The 25,763-nt window shown below is 45.1% G+C and overlaps 1 protein-coding gene and 1 pseudogene across 1 annotated transcript in view; both read left to right on the top strand.

Moving 5' to 3' along the window:
- LOC147846232 (uncharacterized) overlaps window positions 1-25,034 on the top strand; it is an 849,179-nt gene extending 824,145 nt beyond the window's left edge. Inside the window, exon 2 of the mRNA XM_087240543.1 lies at window positions 19,356-25,034. Coding sequence (XP_087096669.1) covers window positions 19,771-21,210 — 1,440 coding nt within the window. The 5' untranslated portion in view covers window positions 19,356-19,770 and the 3' untranslated portion in view covers window positions 21,211-25,034. The remainder of the gene's footprint in view (window positions 1-19,355) is intronic.
- On the top strand, window positions 1,558-18,065 carry LOC147846233 (uncharacterized; annotated as a pseudogene).
- Window positions 25,035-25,763: the final 729 nt, after the last annotated feature.

Below are 25,763 nucleotides of genomic sequence, written 5' to 3'. Positions count from 1 at the left end.
GCATACTTGCTGGATTTGTGATGATTTAGTCCTTTCTGTCACAAAAGCTAGTAGGCAGGATAGCTACTTTCGGTTACAGTAAAAATAAATAAATAAATAAAATAAATAAATAAAAAAATAAATAAAAAATTTGCATCCAGCTGAAACAATATCTTTGCAGTATTTATAATTATTGTTTTTGAACTGGCAGTATATTTTGGAAGAGGATTAGAGCCAAGCAATATTAAAAAATAAAATGAAATCATGTTTAGATTTCTATAATTTAAATATGACATTATGTCTAAAAAACATTTTCGTTAGAATTCAATCAGTTTATTCTCAAAATTTAATTTGTTTATTAACAATTTGTAAAATATATTTACAACATATATTATTATATTATATTTTATTCTTGAAATGTAAATATATATATTTTGTGTATTTTTTTATTTTATTTGTTTAAGGTTTTTTGCATTGTTTAAATTGTCATGTCTGCTGTAGTGCCATCTTGTGGTTTTCTGGACACTAGTTATGTTTTGGTTTGTTCCTGCTTTGTAGTTCACGTGATCACTAATTGTTTCCAGCTGTCTGTCATTGTCTAATTATTGTTGTCTTTATAAGCCTTGTTATGTTGTGTTTAGTTTGCCTTTGGATTTTTGCTGTTTTGCTCGTGCACCCTGTTCACCCGATTCTGGTTTGTTTTGTCCGGCTCTTATCTGTTCCTAGTCTGCTCACTGACTCATCGTTTTGGTTTGTTTGTTTGTTCACTTTGTTTCATGTTGTGATCATATTTTTGAATTCCTGTTCTAACTTTGTTTGATACACTTTTGTTTATTGTGTTGTACTTTTGTCTCTGTTCGATTTTTGAACCTGGCCTGTCCCCTTATTTATTATTAAAACTTCTATTGCTGCATTTGGATATCTTTTGTATTTTTGTAAGCCCATTTGTGACAATCCAAAGGCCACACTAATATCCAGCAGCATTTCCCCCCCCCTCTTTTTCTAGTGTGTTTTTTGTCAAGAATGAGCATTCGAATTGTTCTTCCAGCGACTGAAAAGGAGCGGTCACTTCGGCTTCAGGCATTAGCAGCTGAACGTCAGCAGGGTTGGGAGGTAGGAGCTTTTGCTCAGTCGTTTTGGACCATGGCTGTGGGATTGGGGTTGTCAGATCATGAACTAATGACCATTTTTAATCAGTGCCTGGATTACCCTCTTTCTGTTGTGGAAGTGGAGGAGCTTGGGATCACTGAATTTTGGGATTTTGCTATTCATCTTAAAATGAATGGGCAAAGTGATGACTTGGTTCCTGGGATTGTTCCTATTTCAGAAGCCCAAATTAAAGACACCATCCTCATAGACTGTGCTCGTTCTATCTCAGAGTATTTTGAGTCCCTTTATGAAATTTTGGCCAGTGTTGAAATCAAGCCCACAATTGATTTTTCTGAGTTCCAGTCAGTGGGAGATTCTGATCCTGAGGTTCCTTTGGAGTTTGTTTTTGTTCCAGGACCTCTTTCTAAGATGGCTGATCATTTGGAAGTTTGGTTAAATGAGGCTGATACATATGAACATTTTTGCAAAATGGCTGTTAGTTCTGAATTTATCCCTGAGGCTATGATCGTTTTTGAGCCAATGCCTAAGCTGATCGATATTTCTCAGCTTCAGCCCTGTTACACGCCTATCTCCAAACCAGTACCTGAACTGTCTGATTGTGTTTTTGAAACTACATGTTTGGAGGACTCCTTAGAGTTGGGGGAATTTTTATTTTCAATTTTTTCAGATTTGGATTTTGCCATTCTTAAAGAACCAGTTTTTTTTGATATCTTGAAGACGTCATTTTTTAGTTTTTGTGAGTCCTTGTCCCCTAGGATCATTGAGATTTTGCCTTCGCCCCAAAGTGCCGGCGAGCCTTCGCCCTCAAGCAGCGCCGGCGAGCCTTCGCCCCAAAGTGCCGGCGAGCCCTCGTTCTCAAGCAGCGCCGGCGAGCCTTCGCCCCAAAGTGCCGGCGAGCCCTTGTCCTCAAGCAGCGCCGGCGAGCCTTCTCCCCAAAGTGCCAGCGAGCCCTCGCCTTCAAGCAGCGTCAGCGAGCCTTCGCCCTCAAGCAGCGCCGGCGAGCCTTCGCCCCAAAGTGCCGGCGAGCCCTCGCCCTCAAGCAGCGCCGGCGAGCCTTCGCCCGAAAGTGCCGGCGAGCCCTCGCCCTCAAGCAGCGCCGGCGAGCCCTCGTTCTCAAGCAGCGCCGGCGAGCCTTCGCCCCAAAGTGCCGGCGAGCCCTTGTCCTCAAGCAGCGCCGGCGAGCCTTCTCCCCAAAGTGCCAGCGAGCCCTCGCCTTCAAGCAGCGCCAGCGAGACTTCGCCCTCTAAGGTTAGTGGGTCCTTGCCTTTCAAACCAGTCAATGCTCCATGGAAGAGGATGAGGATTCCACCTGGACCATCAAGGTGGTCTTATGTTCCACGTGGGGGGCTACTAAACCCACCAGTGGCACCTTGGTGGAACAATGACTGGCTAAAAAGGACCTTTTTCCCTGTGATGCCACCATGGTGGTTTTCTGTTTGGGGATTGATATGTCGGGACTGGTTTAATAATCTGTGTTTTGGACTTTATTCTTGTCCCTTTAGATTAAATTCTGCTCCTTTTGTCATGTAGGGATTTTGTCTTTGCAATATTGGATTGTCCCACCATCCCTCCCCCTGGTCAACCTCCGTTCCGCCTCCCTCCTAGATGGGCGCTTATTTAGGAGTGTCTGGTAGCCACTCCCTTTAAGGGGGGGTAATGTCATGTCTGCTGTAGTGCCATCTTGTGGTTTTCTGGACACTAGTTATGTTTTGGTTTGTTCCTGCTTTGTAGTTCACGTGATCACTAATTGTTTCCAGCTGTCTGTCATTGTCTAATTATTGTTGTCTTTATAAGCCTTGTTATGTTGTGTTTAGTTTGCCTTTGGATTTTTGCTGTTTTGCTCGTGCACCCTGTTCACCCGATTCTGGTTTGTTTTGTCTGGCTCTTATCTGTTCCTAGTCTGCTCACTGACTCATCGTTTTGGTTTGTTTGTTTGTTCACTTTGTTTCATGTTGTGATCATATTTTTGAATTCCTGTTCTAACTTTGTTTGATACACTTTTGTTTATTGTGTTGTACTTTTGTCTCTGTTCGATTTTTGAACCTGGCCTGTCCCCTTATTTATTATTAAAACTTCTATTGCTGCATTTGGATATCTTTTGTATTTTTGTAAGCCCATTTGTGACATAAATGGTGTTGGTAAGTGGTTGCTAGGTGTTTGACTATTGACAGTTGAGTGATCCCACTTTATAAATAAAAAGGCATCACTATTTGGTAAAGTCATTGCATCACTGCAGCTGCCATTGAAAGCTATGATCACTATAGAAATCCTCAGCATTCCATGATGCTAATATTGGACTGGTCTATACTTAAAAATATGATTTTCCAACACTATCTGAGCATAACAGATAGCATTTATGAGACAGCTGTTATGAACAGCTTTAAGGAATTTTAAAGAATCCCCATTCAAACAGACTGGAGCTGTACTTGGATGACTGAAATAGCTGCCCAAGAGGAGATGGTTGCAAATTGAAATGACTTGTCTTAAATGGAGATTTTTTCCCCAAAAAAATCTATGACATTCTCATTTTTTATTCATTAATTTTCTTTTTTCGGTTTAGTCCCTTTAATAATTTGGGGTCGCCACCGAAGAATTAACCACTAGTTCATTCAATTCTTCTATAGCGCATGCCTTTGGACTGTGAGGGAAACTGGTGCAAACCCATGAAAACAAAGGGAGAACACTCCATAAAGAAGCGCCAACTAAGCCAACCAGGACTCGAACTAGCAACCTCTTTCTGCGAGGCGACAGTGCTAACCACTGAGCCAACGTGTCACCAATAACACTGATGATTGCCTTAAAATAAATAAATATTAGGCAATTTAATTGAACTGTGACTTTTACACTGGTACCAGGTGCAGAAAAACATGAGCATTGATTAATGTCAAGTAGTGTATAGCACAACATTAGAACTGTTCATCTATTATAGATAAGCTCACCTAGTCACACTAGCCTGATCCCATGTGCTGTGTCTGGCCATACATATTTAACACACACTCACAGTTTGGCTGTCAGACATGTGTCTCCACCGCAACCTCAATGATGGCCTAAAACGATAAAGATACACGAGTCAGGTCAGGTCCTTTGACTCAGTCGAGGAGGCCAGTACTAAGTATTGATGTGGAAAAATGTACATTTCTGTTATTATACTAATATTATACTAAATATTGTGAACTATTTTGTATATATATTAAATAACTGTGAATTAAAGTATATTCTTGTACTGGATCCTTACATGGTATATTATTATTATTATTATTATTATTAACAGATAACTGACTCCAGACACTGACTCTACACTAAATTGAATCTGAATAACTAGCAACATCTCCAAGACACTTCAACAAGGATAAAAGATCCTTTACAGTAAATGCATAGGATAGTTATGCAAAATCTTGATTTAAAGGTGCAGTAGGTGATTGTCTTCAGAAACATTTTTGGTTGTGCTGGTTGAAAGTCTCTTCACATTCCAATAGTAATGATTACAGTAAATGATCTAATTGTATTTATGGATTTTTTTATATTCTGGATAAGGCATAAAACTAAAAAATGTTCATCCAAATAAATAGAGTCAGACTGACATGTAACTCAATTACGATCGATAACTCAAACAGTCTGTCAACGTATGTAGATTTGAATTTTTGCGCAGCCTGTCAGTTGCGCGTTTACGTGAGAGTTTATTTGACAGAGTGACTGAGAGTGAAAATGGCAGGAAAACAAGAATCGGACATTCCTGAAAGACCATCGTCAAGTGGCATTTTTATCATCTAAAAGAAAGATGCTAGTGGAAAAAGTTGCTGCCAAAAAATGGGATCAAACAGAGCAAAAACGAGAGTAAATATCGGAGTTGCGTTTTCACGCTGGAGGCAATTATGGGAGTCAAAAGGTCTTAAGAATGAAGCCATGGTTGCAGCATTTCTTTTGGTATGCATCGTTTTAATCATTTTGATGTGTTGTGTAGATTGGACATATGAATAAGCTAACAGTGGCCGCATGTAATCGGTAACTATTTTATGTTTACAAAGTCATGAGCAAGCATCCACATCAACACCTTTGGTACATGGAGTTGGCAAACCACCACCACGTGATGTGTCAACTATTGTTTCAGAGTCTTGCTACAATCTGTGAGTAAACCCTCATATATCCCACGTGGTTCCTTTAAATGACCCTATCGTCACAGAGTCATGTTATTTCGTCTTTTCTTTTGTTCATTTGACATTATAAAGTTTAGATTTTATAAAATATTTTAACTTGACTGTTGTCACGTAAGAAATCTCCAATTAATAACATTATAAATTTGATCTCCATACTGATTTGCTGTTATTTTAAATGTTTTTTTTTTATGTAATCTGTATTATGTATGTTTTTGTATTTGCTTTTGTGTTTAATTTTCTTGTCTGACAGTAGGACTGATTTCAATATAGCTGGAATTGAGCAGTTGGAAAGCAGTGACTCAGAAAAAGATGGCACTCATGATTTGGGGAAAAGGTATGACACTTAGCCTTTTAGATCAACATACATTTAATAACAAATATGAAATCAGTCACAGTAACAGGGTGTTTATACTTAATCCTGGGAACCTATGCTGACAGAAGGCCTTTTACTGTTTTTACCAAATAATCAAGATAATATTTAGATTTGTCTTTTTGACTACTGTATTTTCCTTGATTGTTGATAAACCACATACTGGCTTGTTGATGTTAGAAATATTTCATGATCGGCCTATGCCAGTATTGATAATTAAACTATAAAAATAGCTTAATCTGAACACATAAATTACATAAATAAGTCACGTCTATTAGGGCGAACACAATGTTTATAGTTTAAAACATGTTCATTGTTTTATATATTAATTTTTTTTCTTTCCCTGCTTCCCTGCAGTGGACATGTGCTTGAAACTGATGTTGCTGACGAGTACAATGACATTCAAAATACAAGTGGCTACTGACATAACTTGCGTAATAGGTCTTTTTCACACTTCCTGGTTCCGGTAAGCGAAGCCGTGTACCACAACATCCGGTTTCAATGCGACGGAGCAAGAAAGAATGGCAGGGTCATCTCATCGCTGTGATTGCTGCGTTCCCAGCTGCTCCAACTCAAAAACGACACTCTTACTTTAATGACCACGATCTCCCGAAAGACGAAGGACAGGGAAAATCATGGATGACAATATTAAAGGGGGTTGAATGCCGTTTCAAGTTATATGTGGGAGTACATTCTTATGCTGTATGCACTTCAAAGCGGAGATTATTATGTTTCATTAAAAACTGGTGGTCTATGGTTTATTTTGATGAGTAATTATAATATAAAAAAAAACTCCAGTTAAGCTATCTGCCTTCCACAAACAAGTGCTCATCATGGTCATTAATCTATAAGCATGATTTATCCCTACATTGTTGTTATTTTGGAATAATAGACAGTTCATACAAATCTCTTTTTTTTTATTGGTTTGACAGCAAAATTATTTGTTTAGTCAGTTATATAATAAAGATAGTATACTTTTCTTACAATGAAGTCCTTTATTACAAAATCTCAATAACCCAGCAAGTTTTCAACTGTTATTGGTTCAATTCCTGCAGAGACATGTTATTCATTCATGTTATTTAGAGGTATTAATAAGACTATCCTTCTGATGCATCGTCTTTTGATATTACTAAATCTTATGTCGGCAAATTTTGTTTTACTAAATACCAAGAGTAATGATAGAGCTATTCATACTATTTTCCAAAAACAAATCATTACTGTACCTTATATTCAATTTTATTATATGTCTTTATTAAAGGGTGAATTGAAGAAAAGTGTGGCTGTTACCACAGAAATATCATGTTAGAAATAGAATTAAAGACATTTTCTATAAACTCATCCACAGGTTTTATCCAGCAAAACATTGTTTGCAAAAATTTAAAAGTGGGATTGATGTAAATTGTATTTTTGTAACGAATATGAGGAGAAAGTTTTACACTTATTTTGGCATTGTACATAGTCAGCTTATGGGGTGAGTTGCAAAATGTATTAATAACGATTCTTTTGTGTTCAAAACCTCTTTCATTATGGATAAATGTACATTTGGGCTTTACTTGATTATCCTAATCTAGAGGAAAATAGTTTTATTTATTTAATTTGCTTATGTTGTTAACAAAATTGTACATTCATAAATGTAAATTTACTAATATGAAACCAGATTTTAAGGTATTGATGACTGAATTATGCTTGTATAATACCAGTATCAACTCTCTAAACAAGAAACTGACCCACTTTAAAATGTGTGAACTCTACAATGTATTTCATTATTACATATGTTATATTACATTTTGTATATTTGTATTTTATTTATAATTACCCCCTGGTATGTACATTTTTGTATTGTAAAATGTTATTTGCTGTTCTTTAATTAAATAATAAAAATGAATATTATCCACGAGTAGGAGCTAACGTGTTTCCAGACTTGAGAAAACCTCACGAGCATTAAACAACCTGTAATGTATTAACCGATAGCAACTCGCCTGTACAGCTACCTCGCCATTCACTATATCTGACTCTGAATAAAAAGGAAGGAGGGGGTTAGCACAGTTTACAGACGGGACTACTGACATAAAACTCATCCTGCTGGATGTTAAATAGCCAGGTTAATCTAGTTTAGAATGGCTTGAATGAGCAGATTTTATGCTGCTGGCTGTGCACCTTACTGGAACCTGACGTTGCAAACGCTGCGTGTAAGACACGTTTTCTGCACAAACTGCAAATCGGTATCATCTTTTAAATGCTGTTTTATTAAGGCAGTTTTACACATTCACCGAACAACATCTTCCTGTCCAAATTATGGCAAAGTTGACCGTGAGAAAGTCATCCGCTGTCCCGAGGCTGTCATGTGTCTGCGACTCCTAGCGAACCCGGAAATATCGATACACTGTTTCGAAGGGCGCTTCCGGTGTTCAATGCCGCTGTGTAAAAGGTCTATATAGGATCTGACTAGTAATAATATTTTTTTTCTGTTTTTCATAGTATTGACTGGAAAGATGAAACATGGTGTCCAAAATTTGAGACAGTGTCCATGTCATCATTTAAAGAAAATTAAACCAAAGAGGTAGACACAGACTCTGATAATAGTGGTGATGAGTACTGTCCATGCATATGTGTGGGGTAAGATTTAAGATCAAATGTTTTAATTTATTATTGATAAAACTACTAAGGTCAATTTCTGCTTCAAAGACACAGCTCATGATACATTGAATTTTCCTGAGCCATCAATCACAGATCTGCCTCCACCAAAACACTGTCTTAAGGTCCAAGTTGTGGAGGATGTTATTGGCCTTAAATCATCCATAGTATATCATAATTTGCTCAAGCAGTCAGCCCAATATCTTGTTTTACCTCTGTCAAACTGTAATGTTCAAGACTCTAAAACTAAGGTTAAGTGTGGTGCTCAGCCATTTGACATCAGTGTGACATCCAGGGGCTCAGCTGTCATAATTGAATGGGTTTGTTTTGTTGGTTATAAATATTTGTTACATCTCTTGTTGGGGTATAAATAGTGTATTATGTATGTTGTCTTTGTTCTGCTTTTCTCTTTTGATTTTTTTTTAAATATGTCCTTTTGGTCATACTGTGGAAGTGGTGCTCACAGCCAATTTTCACTTATGCTGTTACGTGACTTCATGTTGGCCACTGTAATATTTAATGCTTCGTTTATTCTCCACCAATAAACATGATGCAAATTATAATACTAATGTACATTAACTTGCATGCATATCTACATTAATAATCTGTAACAAATTATAATGTCGATTAAAGTGCTCGCATATCTACATCATTATTAATGTAACAAATTAGCTCAAGGTTATTCTTCCCGCGCCTTTTCCACCGTTATAATGTTGCGAGTTACGATTTAGATTACAGTGCTCGCGTATCTTCTCCACCATTATATATACAGCGGATTAGTTTAGCAGGAGGAAGATTCATTTGAACGGGGCTTCAAATGAATCGACTCTTTAGATCCGAACGAACAAATCGTCCAGCGATGCTATCAAAATAAAAACCCATTAAGTTTGAGCAGGGTAACAAGATCGAAGTTTAAGACATTAGATTCATAAATATACACAGGCACCTTTCTTTATACAAAATTACACTTTATTGACTAATCTAACAGAAACTAACACCTAACACAAACACACATTTATACAAGTGTAGAGGAGAGTAAAGAAGGTCAAGTAAGAGGTTGAGAGGATGTAATGATGGGAGAACCTCGGAGTTTGTAAGAGCAAACCCAGCGAACCACACATAATCAAATTCACCCTTCTATTGTCTCTTTAAGGTTGAATTTAGTTCACACCAGTTTAGATGTTGGAAGAAAGTGGATACTTGCGGTCTGTCCGTGATGTAAGAGGCTCCTGTTGTTGAGCACGTGGTTCGGCTGGTTGTTCCTTGCGAGGCTTCAAGTGGGGTGGAGTCGGTAGTTTCAAGTTTGAAGCGGCAAAGGGGCTAGTCGTGAGTGTCACGGGTAGAAGAAGGAGTGGACTCAAGTGCAGAACACAAAGTGTTTATTAAGGAGAAAGTCTTTGCAAAAGAACAAAAAACCCAATCGGGTGAGTGCCGGGGGAGTGCCGTGGAAAAACAGTCCAGAAACAACGGGAGACTCGTTCACTGGCAGCCCTGGACACAAATATGGGGTGAGTAACAGACCGTTATACACACACACCAACGACAACAGACTGACAAACATGAAGGGAAATGACGTGCTATAAATAGGAACAAAGGGATGAGAAACAGGTGGAGCGGATTACTCCGATGACTTGTGAGTACTAGAAAAGCAGGTGACTGAAGGTAATCTGTAACATTGAACTGGAGAGAGTGAGAACACAAGGTACGGTGACAGTACCCTCTCCCTCAAGAACGCCTCTTGGCGTTCCCTGAAGACTCACCATGGGTCTGATGAAACTGATCAATGAGAGAGCGGTCCAGAATGTCCCGAGCTGGGATCCAACACCTCTCCTCCGGGCCATACCCCTTCCAGTCTACCAGATATTGATACCCTCTGCCCCTCCTCCTCACGTCCAGCAGGCGGCGGACTGTGTAAGTAAGTGTACCCTCAACTAGTCTGGGAGGTGGAGGAGCAGAGGTTAAAGGCTGTATGGGGGAGCGAAAAACGGGCTTTATTTTAGACACATGGAAAACCGGGTGCATGTTTTTAAACTGAGGGCTTAATTTGAGTCGAACTGACACTGGACTGAGGACCTTGACGATGGTGAAAGGTCCAATAAATTTAGGTCCCAATTTACGTGAGGGAAGTCTGAGAGGAATATCCTTAGAGGACAACCAGACTTTCTGACCACACACGTAAAGAGGGGGTACGGAACGGTGGCGATCCGCAGATGCCTTGTTTCTGTCACCAGTCCGGATAAGGGCTTTCCTGGCAAGCCTCCATGTTTGCAGACATCTTTGAATGAATGCCTGGGCAGAGGGAACAATGGCATCTGGTTCTTGAGAAGGGAATAGAGGGGGTTGGTAGCCTAAACAGCACTGGAAGGGAGACAAACCCGTAGACGAGACCGGGAGGGAGTTATGCGCATATTCGACCATGGTTAATCTGGAAGACCAAGACGACGGTTCCTCGGACGCAACACAACGCAGGACCCTCTCCAGTTCCTGATTAGCTCGCTCGGCCTGGCCGTTAGTCTGTGGATGGTACCCTGACGAAAGGCTAGCGGTCGCCCCCAGCTGTCGGCAGAATTCTGCCCAAAATTTTGACACAAATTGGGGACCCCTGTCTGAAACCACGTCAACCGGGAGGCCATGAATACGGAAGACGTGGTCCAAGATAATGGCTGCTGTCTCCCTCGCTGAAGGTAATTTGGGGAGGGGTATAAAGTGTGCCGCCTTCGAGAATCTGTCCACCACAGTGAGGACTACTGAATTGCCACTGGATGGGGGTAACCCAGTGACAAAGTCCATCGCTATGTGTGACCAGGGTCGCGAAGGGACGGGCAGTGGCCGGAGAAGCCCTGCTGGGGGTCGATTCGAGCCTTTAGCTACTGCACAGACCGGACAAGCCAATACAAACTGACGAGTGTCCCGCGCCATCGATGGCCACCAGAACCGTTGCTTAATTAACCCGGTGGTGCGATCTGCTCCTGGGTGGCAGGCTAGCTTCGACAAGTGACCCCACTGTAAAACCTTGGTCCGGACCGACTCAGGCACGTATAGCAGGTTACTGGGACATTTGGTGGGCGTGGCGATAGTGCGAAGAGCCTTACGGACAACAGACTCTACCCCCCAAGTTACACCTGCAACCACACGTTCAGGTGGCAGGACAGCAACTGGAAGGGTGGGTCTGGCCTCGCTCTCACCTAGACGTGATAGGGCGTCGGCTTTTCCATTCTTAGACCCCGGGCGATAAGAAATATGAAAATCAAACCGGCCAAAGAATAGTGCCCAACGAGCCTGACGAGAATTGAGACATTTGGCTGATCTAATGTATTCTAGATTTTTATGGTCGGTCCAGACCACAAAAGGAACCCCCGATCCTTCTAGCCAGTGACGCCACTCACCCAATGCCAACCTGACAGCCAGTAACTCCCTGTTCCCGATGTCGTAATTTCGTTCCGAAGGTGTTAATCGATGGGAAAAGAAAGCGCAGGGGTGTATTCTGCCGTCCGACGAGGACCGTTGGGATAAAATAGCTCCCACACCTACTTCTGACGCATCCACCTCCACCACAAACTGACGAGATGGGTCTGGATTACTTAAAATAGGTGCAGAAATGAAACGTCTCTTTAATTCAGAAAAGGCTGTCTGAGCCTGGGGTGACCACTCAAATCGCTTGTGGATGGAGGTAAGATTAGTCAGAGGCAGAGCAACCTGGCTAAAATTGCGAATGAACCGCCTGTAAAAATTGGCAAACCCCAGAAATCGCTGGACCGCCTTGCGACTGTCTGGGGTGGGCCAATCTGCAACTGCTTTCACTTTGGCAGGATCCATTCGCACTCCCTCGGGCGACAGAACAAACCCCAGGAACGAAACCGACTGTGTATGGAAGTCACACTTCTCCACCTTGGCGAAGAGTCGATTCTCCAGCAGCCGCTGAAGCACCCGCCTGACGTGCTGGACATGTTCCCGTTCATTCTGGGAAAAAATCAGAATATCATCAAGGTAAACGAACACAAAACGATTTACCATGTCCCTGAGCACGTCATTGACGAGTGCTTGGAAAACCGCCGGTGAATTGGAGAGCCCAAAGGGCATAACGAGATATTCAAAATGACCAGTAGGGGTGTTAAAGGCGGTCTTCCATTCGTCCCCCTGCCTAATCCGAACTAGGTGGTAGGCATTGCGGAGGTCTAATTTTGTGAAGATGGTTGCTCCCTGGAGGAGTTCGAAGGCCGATGACATCAGTGGCAAAGGATAACGATTCTTTACAGTGATGTCATTCAACCCCCGATAATCTATGCAGGGACGCAAGGAACCATCCTTCTTCTCCACAAAAAAAAACCCCGCCCCAGCTGGAGAGGAAGAAGGACGTATAATACCTGCTGCTAGAGAATCATGGATGTACTTCTCCATGGCCTCCCTCTCAGGTTTAGACAGAAGAGTATAAACGCCCCCTAGGTGGAGAAGTGCCAGGTAACAGATCAATAGCACAGTCGTACGGGCGGTGCGGAGGGAGAGATGAAGCCCGGGACTTACTGAACACAGCTCTCAGATCATGGTAAACGACAGGTACGCCAGTTAGGTTCACTTCCTCCTGCAACATAGAAAAAGAAGAAAGGGGAGAACAAGCAGAGCCAAGACAGTGAGACAAACAATAAGAACTCCAAGAGGATACGGAGCTAAGAGTCCAATCAATCTGTGGATTGTGCTTAACTAGCCATGTGTGACCCAAAACAAGGGGAGCAGTGGGAGAGTGAATAAGGAGAAACTGTAACTGCTCCACGTGATTGCCTGAAAGTGTAAGAGTGAGGGGAATGGTGCAGTGGGTGATATCAGCCAGGTGAGAGCCGCAAAGTGTTTTGGCTGAAATGGGGTTATCCAGGACGATCATAGAAACACCCAGCCGCTTGGCTAAGTCTAAGTCCATAAAGTCCCCTTCAGCTCCTGAATCGATTAAAGCAGACACCTGTTTAATGGAACCCTTAACATGTATCCAGGCTTGGAGAGACGCCCGGCCCCCAGACAGTGCACGTATATTCGTGGCGCTCACCGTCAAACTGCCCTTAGCTGGCTTACGCCGCTCTCTGATAGGGCAAGAGGCCACCTGATGCCCCGCCTCCCCGCAGTCGAGGCAGAGACGGTTGGAAATGCGGAAGCGACGCTCCGTCGCCGACAAGCGGGCTCTTCCGATCTGCATCGGCTCCTCCTCCGAGAACCCCGACTGCTGTGGCATGACCACGTCAAGCGCCCCGGTGTTCCTGGGAGAAAACTCTTCGACTCCGCCTCTGCGATGACGCGCTCTGAGAGTGATGCGGTTGTCGACCCGGATGGCGAGATCGACGAGTCCGTCGAGAGTGGATGGCAGCTCGAGCGAGAAGATCTCGTCCTTGATGTACTCTGCCAGGCCGTGAAGAAAGTGGTCCCATTGGGCTTTGGCATTCCAACCGCTGCTCGCCGCCAGGGTACGGAACTCGATGGAGTAATCCGCCACCGAACGCTCCGCTTGTTGAAGCGCCGTTAGCGCCCTCGCCGCTTCGGTCTGCAGCGGGGAGCGGTCGAATACCTTCTTCAGTTCGTCAGAGAAGGCTTTGAAGGAATTACAGCACGCATCTTTGTTGTCCCACATAGCCGTTCCCCATTCTCTGGCCCGGCCTGACTCTCTGGAGCGAGAATGTGAGGGAGCACTGGGAAGGGCTCACCAGAGTAAGCGGCGGGTGGATTAAGCCGGGGTTCAGCCTGTCGTGGAGTAGTTATCCTCTCTTCCGGCGTGGGGTTCGCCGGGGGATCCGGGGAAGCCGCTGGAGGGCTCGGGAGAGCGAGCTGTAGCTGATCGAGGCGCCCGGCGAGCGCGACCAGCTGTTGGGACACCTCCGCAAAAGCTTGGTGGGAGGCAGCGATCTCCTCTTGTTGTCGACCCAGTAATGCGCCCTGTTGGGCGAGCGCTCGGCGAATGTCGACATCCTCTGCTGAGTCCATGCTGTGGTCAGTCTGTTCCTGTCACGGGTAGAAGAAGGAGTGGACTCAAGTGCAGAACACAAAGTGTTTATTAAGGAGAAAGTCTTTGCAAAAGAACAAAAAACCCAATCGGGTGAGTGCCGGGGGAGTGCCGTGGAAAAACAGTCCAGAAACAACGGGAGACTCGTTCACTGGCAGCCCTGGACACAAATATGGGGTGAGTAACAGACCGTTATACACACACACCAACGACAACAGACTGACAAACATGAAGGGAAATGACGTGCTATAAATAGGAACAAAGGGATGAGAAACAGGTGGAGCGAATTACTCCGATGACTTGTGAGTACTAGAAAAGCAGGTGACTGAAGGTAATCTGTAACATTGAACTGGAGAGAGTGAGAACACAAGGTACGGTGACAGTGAGGACTATTGATTTGCAACGCACTAAACTCAACTAGACTCTCGATAGAAAAATAAAGAAAAGAAGGTATTGGGGATGTGAAATGTCCGAGCTGTGCGAAGAAGAGGTTGAAGAGCTTGAAAGCGTTGCAGGGAGTTTGAAGAGCGGAGAGTAGAGAGAGAGGCGTAGCTTTGGTCCTAAGCTTTATAGGGCGGGTTCGGGTCCACCCTCCATGGAAAGTTGACCAATTAGAAACTAACTTCTCTGCATCATGGTTTATGGGTCTTTGTTCGAGGCAGAGGAATTTGCATAGGCAAATTTTATGCAAATCGGGACAGAAATGGTAAAGTTTCTTAAAATGTTAACATGTTGCACTCGTATTAACATAAAATGTCAATGATTAATTAGTACAGCAAGTAAGCTTCCCGACAAGTCTAAACTTGAACCGTTTATGAGTTTGTGTGGCTTTGGTCGAGTTAAACATTGTATACAGAATTATTAAAACCAGTAATATTAATTCAGAAGCAAGGGAAACATTGCAAAACACATGATTACACATAAAGAGAGACTAAAGTTTTCATTAAAACATCAGTCTTAAGCAAGGAGCTTAAAAGATCCTGAACCGTTCTTTGTTCAGTGCTGCATGGCACATTCCTTTTGGGTCGTAAATACCTTGGAATCAGGTTTTGAGTCTTCCTTGGACAAAAGTTGGCTCATTGTTGAATAAAAAGCAAAATAATTATGTGTCTGGTCGGCCATATTTGTTACAGCCACCAACATATTGTTGTCCGGAAATAACTATGCCAAAACATTGCTTTTGGTTCATGGGAATGGGCATAGTAGAAAGGACACCTACTGTGTGGACACCATCAATGATTTCTGGCTTTCCAAGAGAGCCGAAATCCTCCACAAATTACAGCCAAGAGGACCAATAGTAGTATTGGGTTAGTTGGACATGCATGCATAACACTTCCACACACAAGTGGGTAATGTAAAAAAAATAATAAAATAAACATGTGGTATCAATGACATTTCCGTTACATTTTCTCTTGCTAGCACAGCTGCGCTGTTTTTTCATGTAATGTATTGGTATGACATATCATGCAAATGTATTCCTTTTTATATATACATTTGTAGGAAATGCTAGGATGGACAGTCCAGGATTCTGTGCCCAGTATTGTACCTTTACAGCCATGGACAACAAATAAAAACAAATTATCAACAAGGTAAACATAGATAAGCGAGAAACACTGAGGAACTCAGTTGTCATGGAAAAAGAGGCCTTTATACGCACTCTTGACACACTCTGTGAGGAGCTTAACGTTGCAGAGTTTTGCACTGATGCCCACGTTCAGATGTTTGCCCTTTTCAGTGAGTACAACTTATTGTATTTTTCTTTTGTTATTGAAGCACAAAAAAAAGCAAAGTAAAGTCTTACATTTGTCACCAATAGAAAAAGGGAAATACAAAGACAGTGGCATCCAACACACACTGGATATCTGGCATGGAGCTAAAAGCTTGTGCAAAAAAATCCATGCGGTACATATTTTTATATTGTACTATTCATCTCAATATAAATCTACAAATTTTAAAAGGGGTAGAATCTCTAAAACTTCACACACACACACTATAATTTATTTTCAATTGTGCAGGCAGGGCAGCAGAAGGACTGAAAATTTTAGTTAGCTGGAACAAGAACATTTGCAACCATTTCTGGTACTGCTGCAAAGTTGCTGATACCTACGATGATTTTTTTGTAAGTATTGCAGGTAACTCAAATTTCGCTATAATAATGTTTATTTTACACACACATTTTTAAATTCAGTTATGTTGTATCTACAATTAGGACAAATGGATCGGACTTCTTCACCATGTCTCAGATGAACATTCTTGGGCCCTTGGATCACATGACCATAGACTCTTATCGGAGCAGAGAGACAAGCAGTGGATTGAAAAAGGCTCAAAGGCACATCAGACTCTAGCACAGATCATTTTTGATGCTCAGTGGCTGAAGAATGTGCACAAATATCTACCTTTCAGGTTTGACAATACAGATCTATTTAGAGGGAGATTGCGTGTTACCCTTATGTCTTCAAATTGTATAAGAACGACCTAAATTACTGTGTTACTTTGTTTCAATAGGTCTACATCTGATCTCGAGTCTTTTCACAACTATATACTAATGAATGCAAGCAAGCGCTTCTCTTTCTCACTACCTGTATTATGCGGTTCGAACCATGCTTGCTGGCCTCGACTATAACCACCATATTGACAGACCAGCCAAGAGAAGAGCTAATGGCTCAATTCAGTATGTTGAATAACCTTTTTTTTTTTCGTTTGGTAGATAAGAAACTACACAGTTTGATAAGCACTTCTTACCTCCATATATGACATAATGTACTTGTTATGTACAATGTCAGTCATGTTTGTAATTGAAATATTTTTGCTCTTTGTGCAGTTTATAATAAAAAACTGTATTTAATTTATGATTTGGTTGGCTTACACTGACTCTTTTGGTTACATGTACCTGCAGAACATGTTATCTATTTTGATACTAATATATTGTTCTACTTGCAAATAGGCATGGGCCAGTATAAGATTCTGACGGCATAATAACCTTGGATGAAAATATCACGGTTTCATGGTATTGTGCTCTCTGCTCTAAAATATATTCTTTTTAAATGTCTGGGTAAAAACAAAAACTTTGAACACAATATATATTTAATTTTGAGAAACATTTAAATTATATTGGAACTGTAAACGTCAGGCTAAATAATTCAAATGAATCATTGACTTCAGCTGTCTTATTTTGTTTCAAAAACACAGATTTCGTTACAATTTAAAACAACATATTGAGAATTTTTTTTCTGCTGGATACTGTTGTCCTAAAAAAGAGAATAAAAAAATCTTAAACATAACTTAGGAACGGTATTACAAGAAATCTTGGTGGTTTTAAAATCTTGACTTTTTCAAACCGTATTATAACTTAAAAACAGTTATCATCCCATGCCTACTTGCAAACTACATTTATATGATCTGTCCATTAAATTCTAACTTGTTTGTGCAGATATTGAAAGATTTACAACAAAAAGTCCAAAAGGTGGAGGCTGCATCCAATAAAAGTTGAGAAAGACTACGATTACATAGCAGACCTGCAGAGTGCTATCCTAACAAAAAAGCTGTCTAGAACTGAGGGAATGCCATCCTGAAGACCCCTCAGGTTAGGACTCCCATGTTGACTTGGTGTTTTGTCAGGTGATCACGCCCCAACCACTCAGGAGCTGTTGCAGACACAACTGAGCAGAGAGACAGGTCAGCTAGCTGGGTTTTTAATATTTTTTGGCAAGACATGAAAATTTCAGTAATTTTATGCAATTTTTATGACAATTTTTGTTTAGCTAATCTGACTCTTCAGTATGCATTTACTGACTTAAATGTAATTCTACATGTAATTCTATTTTCAGATGACAGATAAATACAGCACATAACTTCTTCTATAATTGAAGTGTCCTAATTCAAAGTTGTGTACATTATGCAGCTGTGGTGATTTGAGTAATTATGAATTACATAATTCAAAATTTTCAAAATGCCATAAAAAACAAATTGTACCACTTACTGCTTCCTGAGGTGCAGCTGATCACAGATAGTTGGGTTATTCTCAAAATTAAATTAACTTTATTATTATTTATTATTATATTATTTAATATTAAATTGAACTTTATTCTTGAAATTTAATGACTATTTATTTTGTTGGTTTAGGATTTAGACTTATTGCTTCCTGAGGTGCAGCTGATCACAGATGGTTGGAGCAGATGCCTATTCTCATTTCTGTCCAAACAGCAACCAAAACTCTGTTTCTTCATATCTTCCTAGACAGATTAGATGATGGATAGATTAAATCTTGTGCTTTGGCTGTTGACAACCCCTTTATACATACACAAATCTCACTAAATTATAACTATTAATGCCAAAATAAATGTTTTCTACTGACACACTACAGCAAAAAAACAAACAAACAAAAAAAGCTTAAAAGTAATTTGGTCACACTTTATTTTGACGGTCCGTTGGTTAAATTTAATTTACATTGCATCTACATGCAAACTAATTCTCATTAGATTATATGTAGACTGTTAGGTTAGGGGCTTTTGAAAATGATTCTGTACACTGTACATGCAAAGATGCAATTATCCGGAAAAAAAAAGAGCAGATGCTAACTGACAGCTGTGATAATAGAAGGGTGCTCGTTTCATCATTCCTGTATTTAATCTGTTGGCAGGTTATTTTTTCCCTTTTTGACAAATTGTTTTGCTATAGTTTTTGACAGAAAAGTTTTCATTTGGCTATCTTCTTTTAATTTAAGCTTTTTTTGGTCCAGCATGTTGATGGGGTGCTAATGGACAGCTCATGCCCTTACTGCGAGGGCATGTCTGTTGCACAACTGAAATTGTGGCTTGATCTTGCCCCTCTCTCCCTACCCCTCTGTGCATTTGTGACAGTTCATCCTCCTGGATGACTGCGTTCTCACTTGAAGCACCAAGGACTAGATTTTCATAGCAGCATCGGAGGGTGGGCTGTCAAGCTCCGATGACATTTCGGGCCCACTTCCCACTACCCTTCCAGTATGCAAAACAAAATCACAGACTTGGAGTTAGACATGAAGGTTGTGCTTTCCTGGGCTGCTTCAGTGGTAGTACTAGAGGCGTCATCATCTGTTCTCTGGTATCATCAAGCAAATGCATGGCCACACTACTTAAATGGGAACAAGAGTTCCCCTTCGGTTGGGGAACTTCAGTGCCATGAATGGGGGGATTCGGATCAGAAGCCGCTTATCTGGAGAGTATTGAACGGGCCAATGAATGAAATTAATTGGCAGCGTAAGCTTGCGCAGGTGTGCGACATCTGCAATTATCTCAGCATATAAGCACACCTGAAGCCAGCAGACGCCATCCTTTTCGCTTCAGATCCTTTCTGAGTGAGTCGATGAGGGTTCCTCTTGCTGATCAGCACTTCAGAGCGAACGAGTGTGTCTCCCGGTCCAGAGTGGGTCTTCGCGGTGGCAGACGGTCGAGCTGGGTTTCTCCCTTGCCTGCGGTTCTTTGGGTCCTGTCCTCCAGAGCGGTGCGTATAGTTGCAAACTTTCCTAAAAGAGCAACACAGTCGTGCAGCACGTCCTTTTCAGGATGGCGCTCCGACTGTGCGTTTCTGGATGCGGGGGTTTCCTGGCTCCGGATGATGGACACGATCACTGCATTGCATGTTTGGGGGTCCAGCATGTTAATGCGGTGCTCGCGGGCGGTTCATGTCGTCATTGCGATGCCATGACCGTTGCACAGCTAAGATCGCGGCTAACTTTCGCAAGAGAGCGAGCCACCCCAGTTGCCTCCTGTTCTAAAAAAGCAGCGGGCGCTCGGGCAGATCTGAGGGTTTCAGCGGGAGATAATCCGCCGCCCACGGGCTCGCGGACCTCTCGCTCCTCACGGCGCTCCATCCAAGCTTCGGGTAGTGGGAGTGATCCGTCTAACCAGATGGTAGCTCTCACACTCGCTGACACCGGAGATCAGATGTCCTCCGCGGCATCGGAGGGTGGGCTTTCACTGTCCGACGAAGATCCGGACCCGCTCGCCCCCTCCGGGCAGGTGAGCGCTGTCAAATCGGATCCTGAAGCGGACATGTTAGCCGTGCTTTCCCGGGCTGCTTCGGCCGTGGGGTTGGAGATGGTTTATCCCCCAGCTCCGCGGCCGGACCGACTAGATGGGTGCTACGTAGAGGACCAGAAGGCGAAGCCTTCGAAGCCTCTTGTCCCCTTCTTCCCGGAAGTGCACAGTAGGCTCACGCAGTCTTGGAGGGCACCTTTCTCTGCCCGTGCTGCGTGTGCCTCCGCCCTCACCGCCCTTGACGGCGGAGCTGCCAGGGGGTATGAGGCGATCCCGTCAGTGGAGCGCGCTATCGCGGTCAATCTTTGTCCGCGCGGCGCCTCTACGTGGCGGGGTTTGCCCCGCCTCCCGTCCAAAGCCTGTAGGTTGTCTGCCTCCCTCGGAGCCAGAGCTTATAAGGCTGCGAGCCAGGCTGCTTCTGCTTTGCACGCGATGGCCACCTACCAGCGCTACCAAGCGCAGGCGCTGGCCGAGCTGCACGAGGGCGGGTCCAACCCAAGCTTATTACATGAGCTGCGCACTGCGACCGGCTATGCTCTTCGGACTACTAAGTCCGCCGCGTGTGCGCTGGGGAGGACGATGTCCACACTTGTGGTTCAGGAACGCCACCTCTGGCTAAACCTGGCCGATATGCGCGATGTTGACAAAGTTCGCTTTCTTGACTCGCCCATATCCCAGGCTGGCCTGTTCGGCGACACCGTCGGTGAATTCACCCAGAAATTCAAGGCGGTGAAAGAGCAGTCGGATGCGATGGGCAATGTCATCTATCGGCGTGGCCGTATGCCCGCTCCGCCCGCCGAGCCATCCACCTCCGCTGTTCCTCGCCGAGGGCGCCCGCCAACGAGTGCTGCCCCGCCCCCGCCTGCGCCTCCGGCCAAGCGGGCGCGGCGTACACCTCGAAAGCAGGCAGCCCCTCCTGCCCAGGGCGCCGTTAAGTCCGGTAAACGGACCGCGAAGCGTCCCTGAGACAGGCCATCCGGAGAAGAGGAAACTTGCTCTTTCCCCGCTGGAGGGCGGGGCCCCGATAACAACGGTACTTTTCAGTGCCACCAAAACATCAGAAAAAGAGCACTTTTTCCCTTCCCCGGATGTGACTGCACGAGTTCTGCCAGTCCGGGACGCGCTGCCTTCCGGCTCGCAGACTCTACGTGCTTCGCCAGTGGCTCACGAGCGCTGGGGGGACGGTCTCCCTTCCCTCAGCCCTCCAGCCCCCTCTCCGCAGTCAGGGTGCGGAGCCAGAGCGAATCGCTCTCCTCCAGCTCTTCCGCGGGACCCTCGTGCTTCCTGGATCAGCACACCCACTCCGCGCTGCCCCACCGCTGGTACGTCAGCGATTGTAGCGATGACTCCATTAGCGAGGGCTCTGCCTGCCTGGTTAGCGCGGGCCAGCCCCTCGCTGTGGCTCATACGCACAATCAGACTCGGTTACGCGATTCAGTTCGCGAAACGGCCCCCCAAGTTTACGGGCGTGTATTTCTCCAGGGTCAACCCCCTGTCCGCCCCTGTATTGCGAGAGGAGATTGCTGCCCTCCTGGCGAAGGGTGCAATCGAGCCGGTTCCTCCAGCCGAGATGGAGAGTGGGTTTTACAGCCCATACTTCATCGTACCCAAAAAGAGCGGTGGGTCACGGCCAATCCTAGATCTGCGCGTTTTGAACCGCTGTCTGCACAGGCTGCCGTTCAGAATGCTCACGCAGAGGCGCATTCTCCAATGCGTTCGTCCTCAGGATTGGTTTGCAGCCATAGACCTGAAGGACGCGTATTTCCATGTCTCCATTCTTCCACGCCACCGCCAATTTCTGCGGTTTGCGTTCGAGGGTCGAGCGTGGCAGTACAAGGTCCTCCCCTTCGGGCTCTCTCTGTCTCCGCGGGTCTTCACCAAACTCGCGGAGGGTGCCCTAGCGTACTCGCATACTCAGTTATCTCGACGACTGGCTGATTTTAGCCCACTCGCGGGAGCAATTGATTATGCACAGGGACAAGGTGCTTTGGCATCTCCGCCTACTGGGGCTTCAGGTCAACCGAGAAAAGAGCAAACTCGCCCCCGTGCAGAGGATTTCTTTGCTCGGGATGGAGCTGGACTCGATCACCATGGTAGCGCACCTCTCCGAGGAACGCGCTCGCCTGTTGCTGAACTGTCTGAGGGAGCTCGACAGCAAACTAGTGGTCCCACTGAAGTTGTTTCAGAGGCTCCTGGGGCATATGGCATCCGCAGCCGCCGTCACGCCGCTCGGGTTGCTCCATATGAGACCACTTCAGCACTGGCTTCACGATCGGGTCCCCAGACGCGCATGGCACGCGGGCACACACCGGGTCTCGGTTACTGCGCTGTGTCGCCGCGCCCTCAGCCCTTGGAACGACCCCTCGTTCCTACAGGCCGGTGTGCCTCTAGGACAGGCGTCCAGCCATGTTGTTGTTTCAACAGACGCTTCCAACACGGGTTGGGGGGCCGTGTGTCGCGGGCATGCGGCTGCGGGCCTCTGGAAGGGTGCCCAGCTGCATTGGCATATTAATCGCCTAGAGCTGTTGGCAGTGTTCCTCGCTCTCCACCACTTTTTACCGGTGCTGGAGCGGCAACACGTGCTGGTCAGGACGGACAGTATGGCGGCGGCGGCGTATATCAACCGCATGGGGGGTATGCGCTCTCGCCGCATGTCTCAGCTCGCCCGCCGTCTGCTCCTCTGGAGTCACCCGCGGCTGAAATCGCTGCGCGCCATTCACGTCCCAGGCACGCTCAATCGTGCAGCCGATGCGCTCTCACGACAGCTGTTACGCCCTGGAGAATGGAGACTCCACCCCGAGTCTGTTCAGCTGATATGGGCGCGATTCGGGGAGGGCCAGATCGATCTGTTTGCTTCCCCCGAGAACGCTCACTGCCAGTTGTTTTTTTCCCTGACCGAGGGCTCTCTCGGCACGGATGCACTGGCCCACAGCTGGCCTCGGGGCATGCGCAAGTATGCGTTTCCCCCAGTGAGCCTGCTCGCGCAGTTTCTGTGCAAGGTCAGGGAGGACGAGGAACAGGTTCTGCTAGTTGCGCCCCTTTGGCCCAACCGGACCTGGATATCAGAGCTCTCACTCCTCGCGACGGCCCTCCCCTGGCGGATCCCTTTGAGAGAGGACCTACTCTCTCAGGGACAGGGCACCATCTGGCACCCTCGCCCCGATCTTTGGAACCTAGACGCGAGGAAGACTTAGGTAACCTACTGACTGCGGTGGTTAATACCATCACTCAGGCTAGAGCCCCCTCCACGAGGCGCGCCTACGCCCTGAAGTGGAGTCTATTCACTGAATGGTGCGTCTCTCGCAGAGAAGACCCCCGAAATTGCCAGATTAGTGTTGTGCTCTCTTTCCTTCAGGAGAAGTTGGACAGCAGGCTGTCGCCCTCCACTCTCAAGGTTTACGTGGCCGCCATCTCCGCTTATCATAGCGCGGTAGCTGGCGGCACCGTGGGAAAGCATAACCTGGTCATCCAGTTCCTTAGGGGTGCTAGGCGAATTAATCCATCTCGCCCCCCTCTCATGCCCTCTTGGGATCTCGCCCTCGTTCTCACGAGTCTGCGATCCGATCCCTTTGAGCCACTCGAATCAGTATCTCTAAGATTTCTGTCCCTGAAGACAGCTCTGCTGGTTGCGTTGGCCTCCATCAAGAGGGTCGGGGACCTGGAGGCATTTTCGGTCAGTGACTCGTGCCTGGAATTCGGGCCGGATTACTCTCACGTCGTCCTGAGACCCCGCCCCGGTTATGTGCCCAAGGTTCCTACCACCCCCTTTAGAGATCAGGTAGTGAACCTGCAAGCGCTGCCCCCGGAGGAGGCAGACCCAGCCCTTTCTTTACTTTGTCCAGTTCGCGCTCTGCGCATTTATGTGGACCGTACTCAGAATTTTAGATCATCTGAGCAGCTCTTTGTCTGTTATGGCGGTCGGCAGCAGGGAAGTGCCGTATCGAAACAAAGATTATCCCACTGGATTGTGGATGCCATTTCACTCGCTTATTCGAGTCGAGGTCAGCCGTGTCCCCCGGGAGTACGTGCACACTCCACTCGGAGCGTTGCATCCTCTTGGGCGCGTGCACGTGGCGCCTCTCTAACAGACATCTGTAGAGCTGCGGGCTGGGCGACACCCAACACATTTGCAAGGTTTTACAATCTGCGAGTGGAGCCGGTTTCCTCAAGGGTATTAGGTAACCCTTTGGTGATTGAGGAGACAACTCGGTAGGGTGTTGAAACACGCTTGCTGCGCCATTCTCCCTAACACGGAGGTACGTGCGCCTTTTTTATCTGTCAGTAAAGTTCCCCGTCAGGTGAGCCCTGCAGATTCCTCCGTGGCCCCCAGCACTGACTCAGCGGAGGAGTCACTTGCTGGCCCACTACGTTGTAGGTCTGCCCGCTGGTCAGCCTGCGTTTTGGGTATAGGTGCCTGCTATGCGTGATCCCCACTAGGCGATCCCATATGCTTATTCCGCCACGGTTAAGTCCCCCCCCTGGGCGGACCCGTGTCTTCCCTCTCCGCTAACCACTCTTTTGCTATGCGTACTCCCCCTTTTTTAGGGCTAGTCCATATGTAAATTCTGCCATCTATCCCCCCCTTGGGTAACGGATGGCCTCCACAGCGTCCTCCCTATCGGGATTGCACGCTTCCCAACGTACTGCCGTATTTCCTAGAATTATCTAGATGCTCACGACTTCCCAAAAAATATATCTAAATCCGTAAAACTTCTGTTGAAGTAGGATAAATTAGGGCCAGGGACACGTTGGAGGACCGCGCCCCCCATGATGTGGGTGCGTCACGCTTGCTTGACTATCTCCTCATCGGGGGTGTTGGTAAGGTGCAGTCATTATGGCGGTTTCCATATTTCTCCCATTCATGGCACTGAAGTTCCCCAACCGAAGGGGAACGTTCGAGGTTACAGAAGTAACCCTTCGTTCCCCGAGGAGGGGAACGGAAGTGCCATATTCCGTCGCCATAATGACTGTCCCTTAGCTGTTTGAAAGTCTCTTCAGCTTAAAAGGATGGCGTCTGCTGGCTTCAGGTGTGCTTATATGCTGAGATAATTGCAGATGTCGCACACCTGCGCAAGCTTACGCTGCCAATTAATTTCATTCATTGGCCCGTTCAATACTCTCCAGATAAGCGGCTTCTGATCCGAATCCTCCCATTCATGGCACTTCCGTTCCCCTCCTCGGGGAACGAAGGGTTACTTCTGTAACCTCGAACGTTCCTTGGAAGATAAATAAATGTTTACCCATTTACACAGTGTTGGAAGTAACACATTACAAGTAACGCGAGTTACATAATAATAAATAATATAATTACTTTTCTAAGTAATGAGTAAAGTATCAGATTACATTTAGAAATGAAGATAACATATATGTTTAAAAAAACAGCATGTCAAAATTTTAACATTCACAAAACCAAGTTTCAAAAATGATCAACTTTACAATATAGGTGCATATAGTATTTAAAAAACCAGCATCCCAATATCAGCTTGAGTTAATTTTTATTTAATCAATTATTTTTATGT

This window comes from Danio rerio, chromosome 2 (genome assembly GCF_052040795.2).
Source record: "Danio rerio strain M-AB ecotype USA chromosome 2, GRCz13ab, whole genome shotgun sequence".
Classification (NCBI taxonomy): domain Eukaryota; kingdom Metazoa; phylum Chordata; class Actinopteri; order Cypriniformes; family Danionidae; genus Danio; species Danio rerio.
The sequence above is the reverse complement of the archived record's forward strand: the minus strand, read 5'-3'. Positions and strand labels throughout refer to the sequence as shown.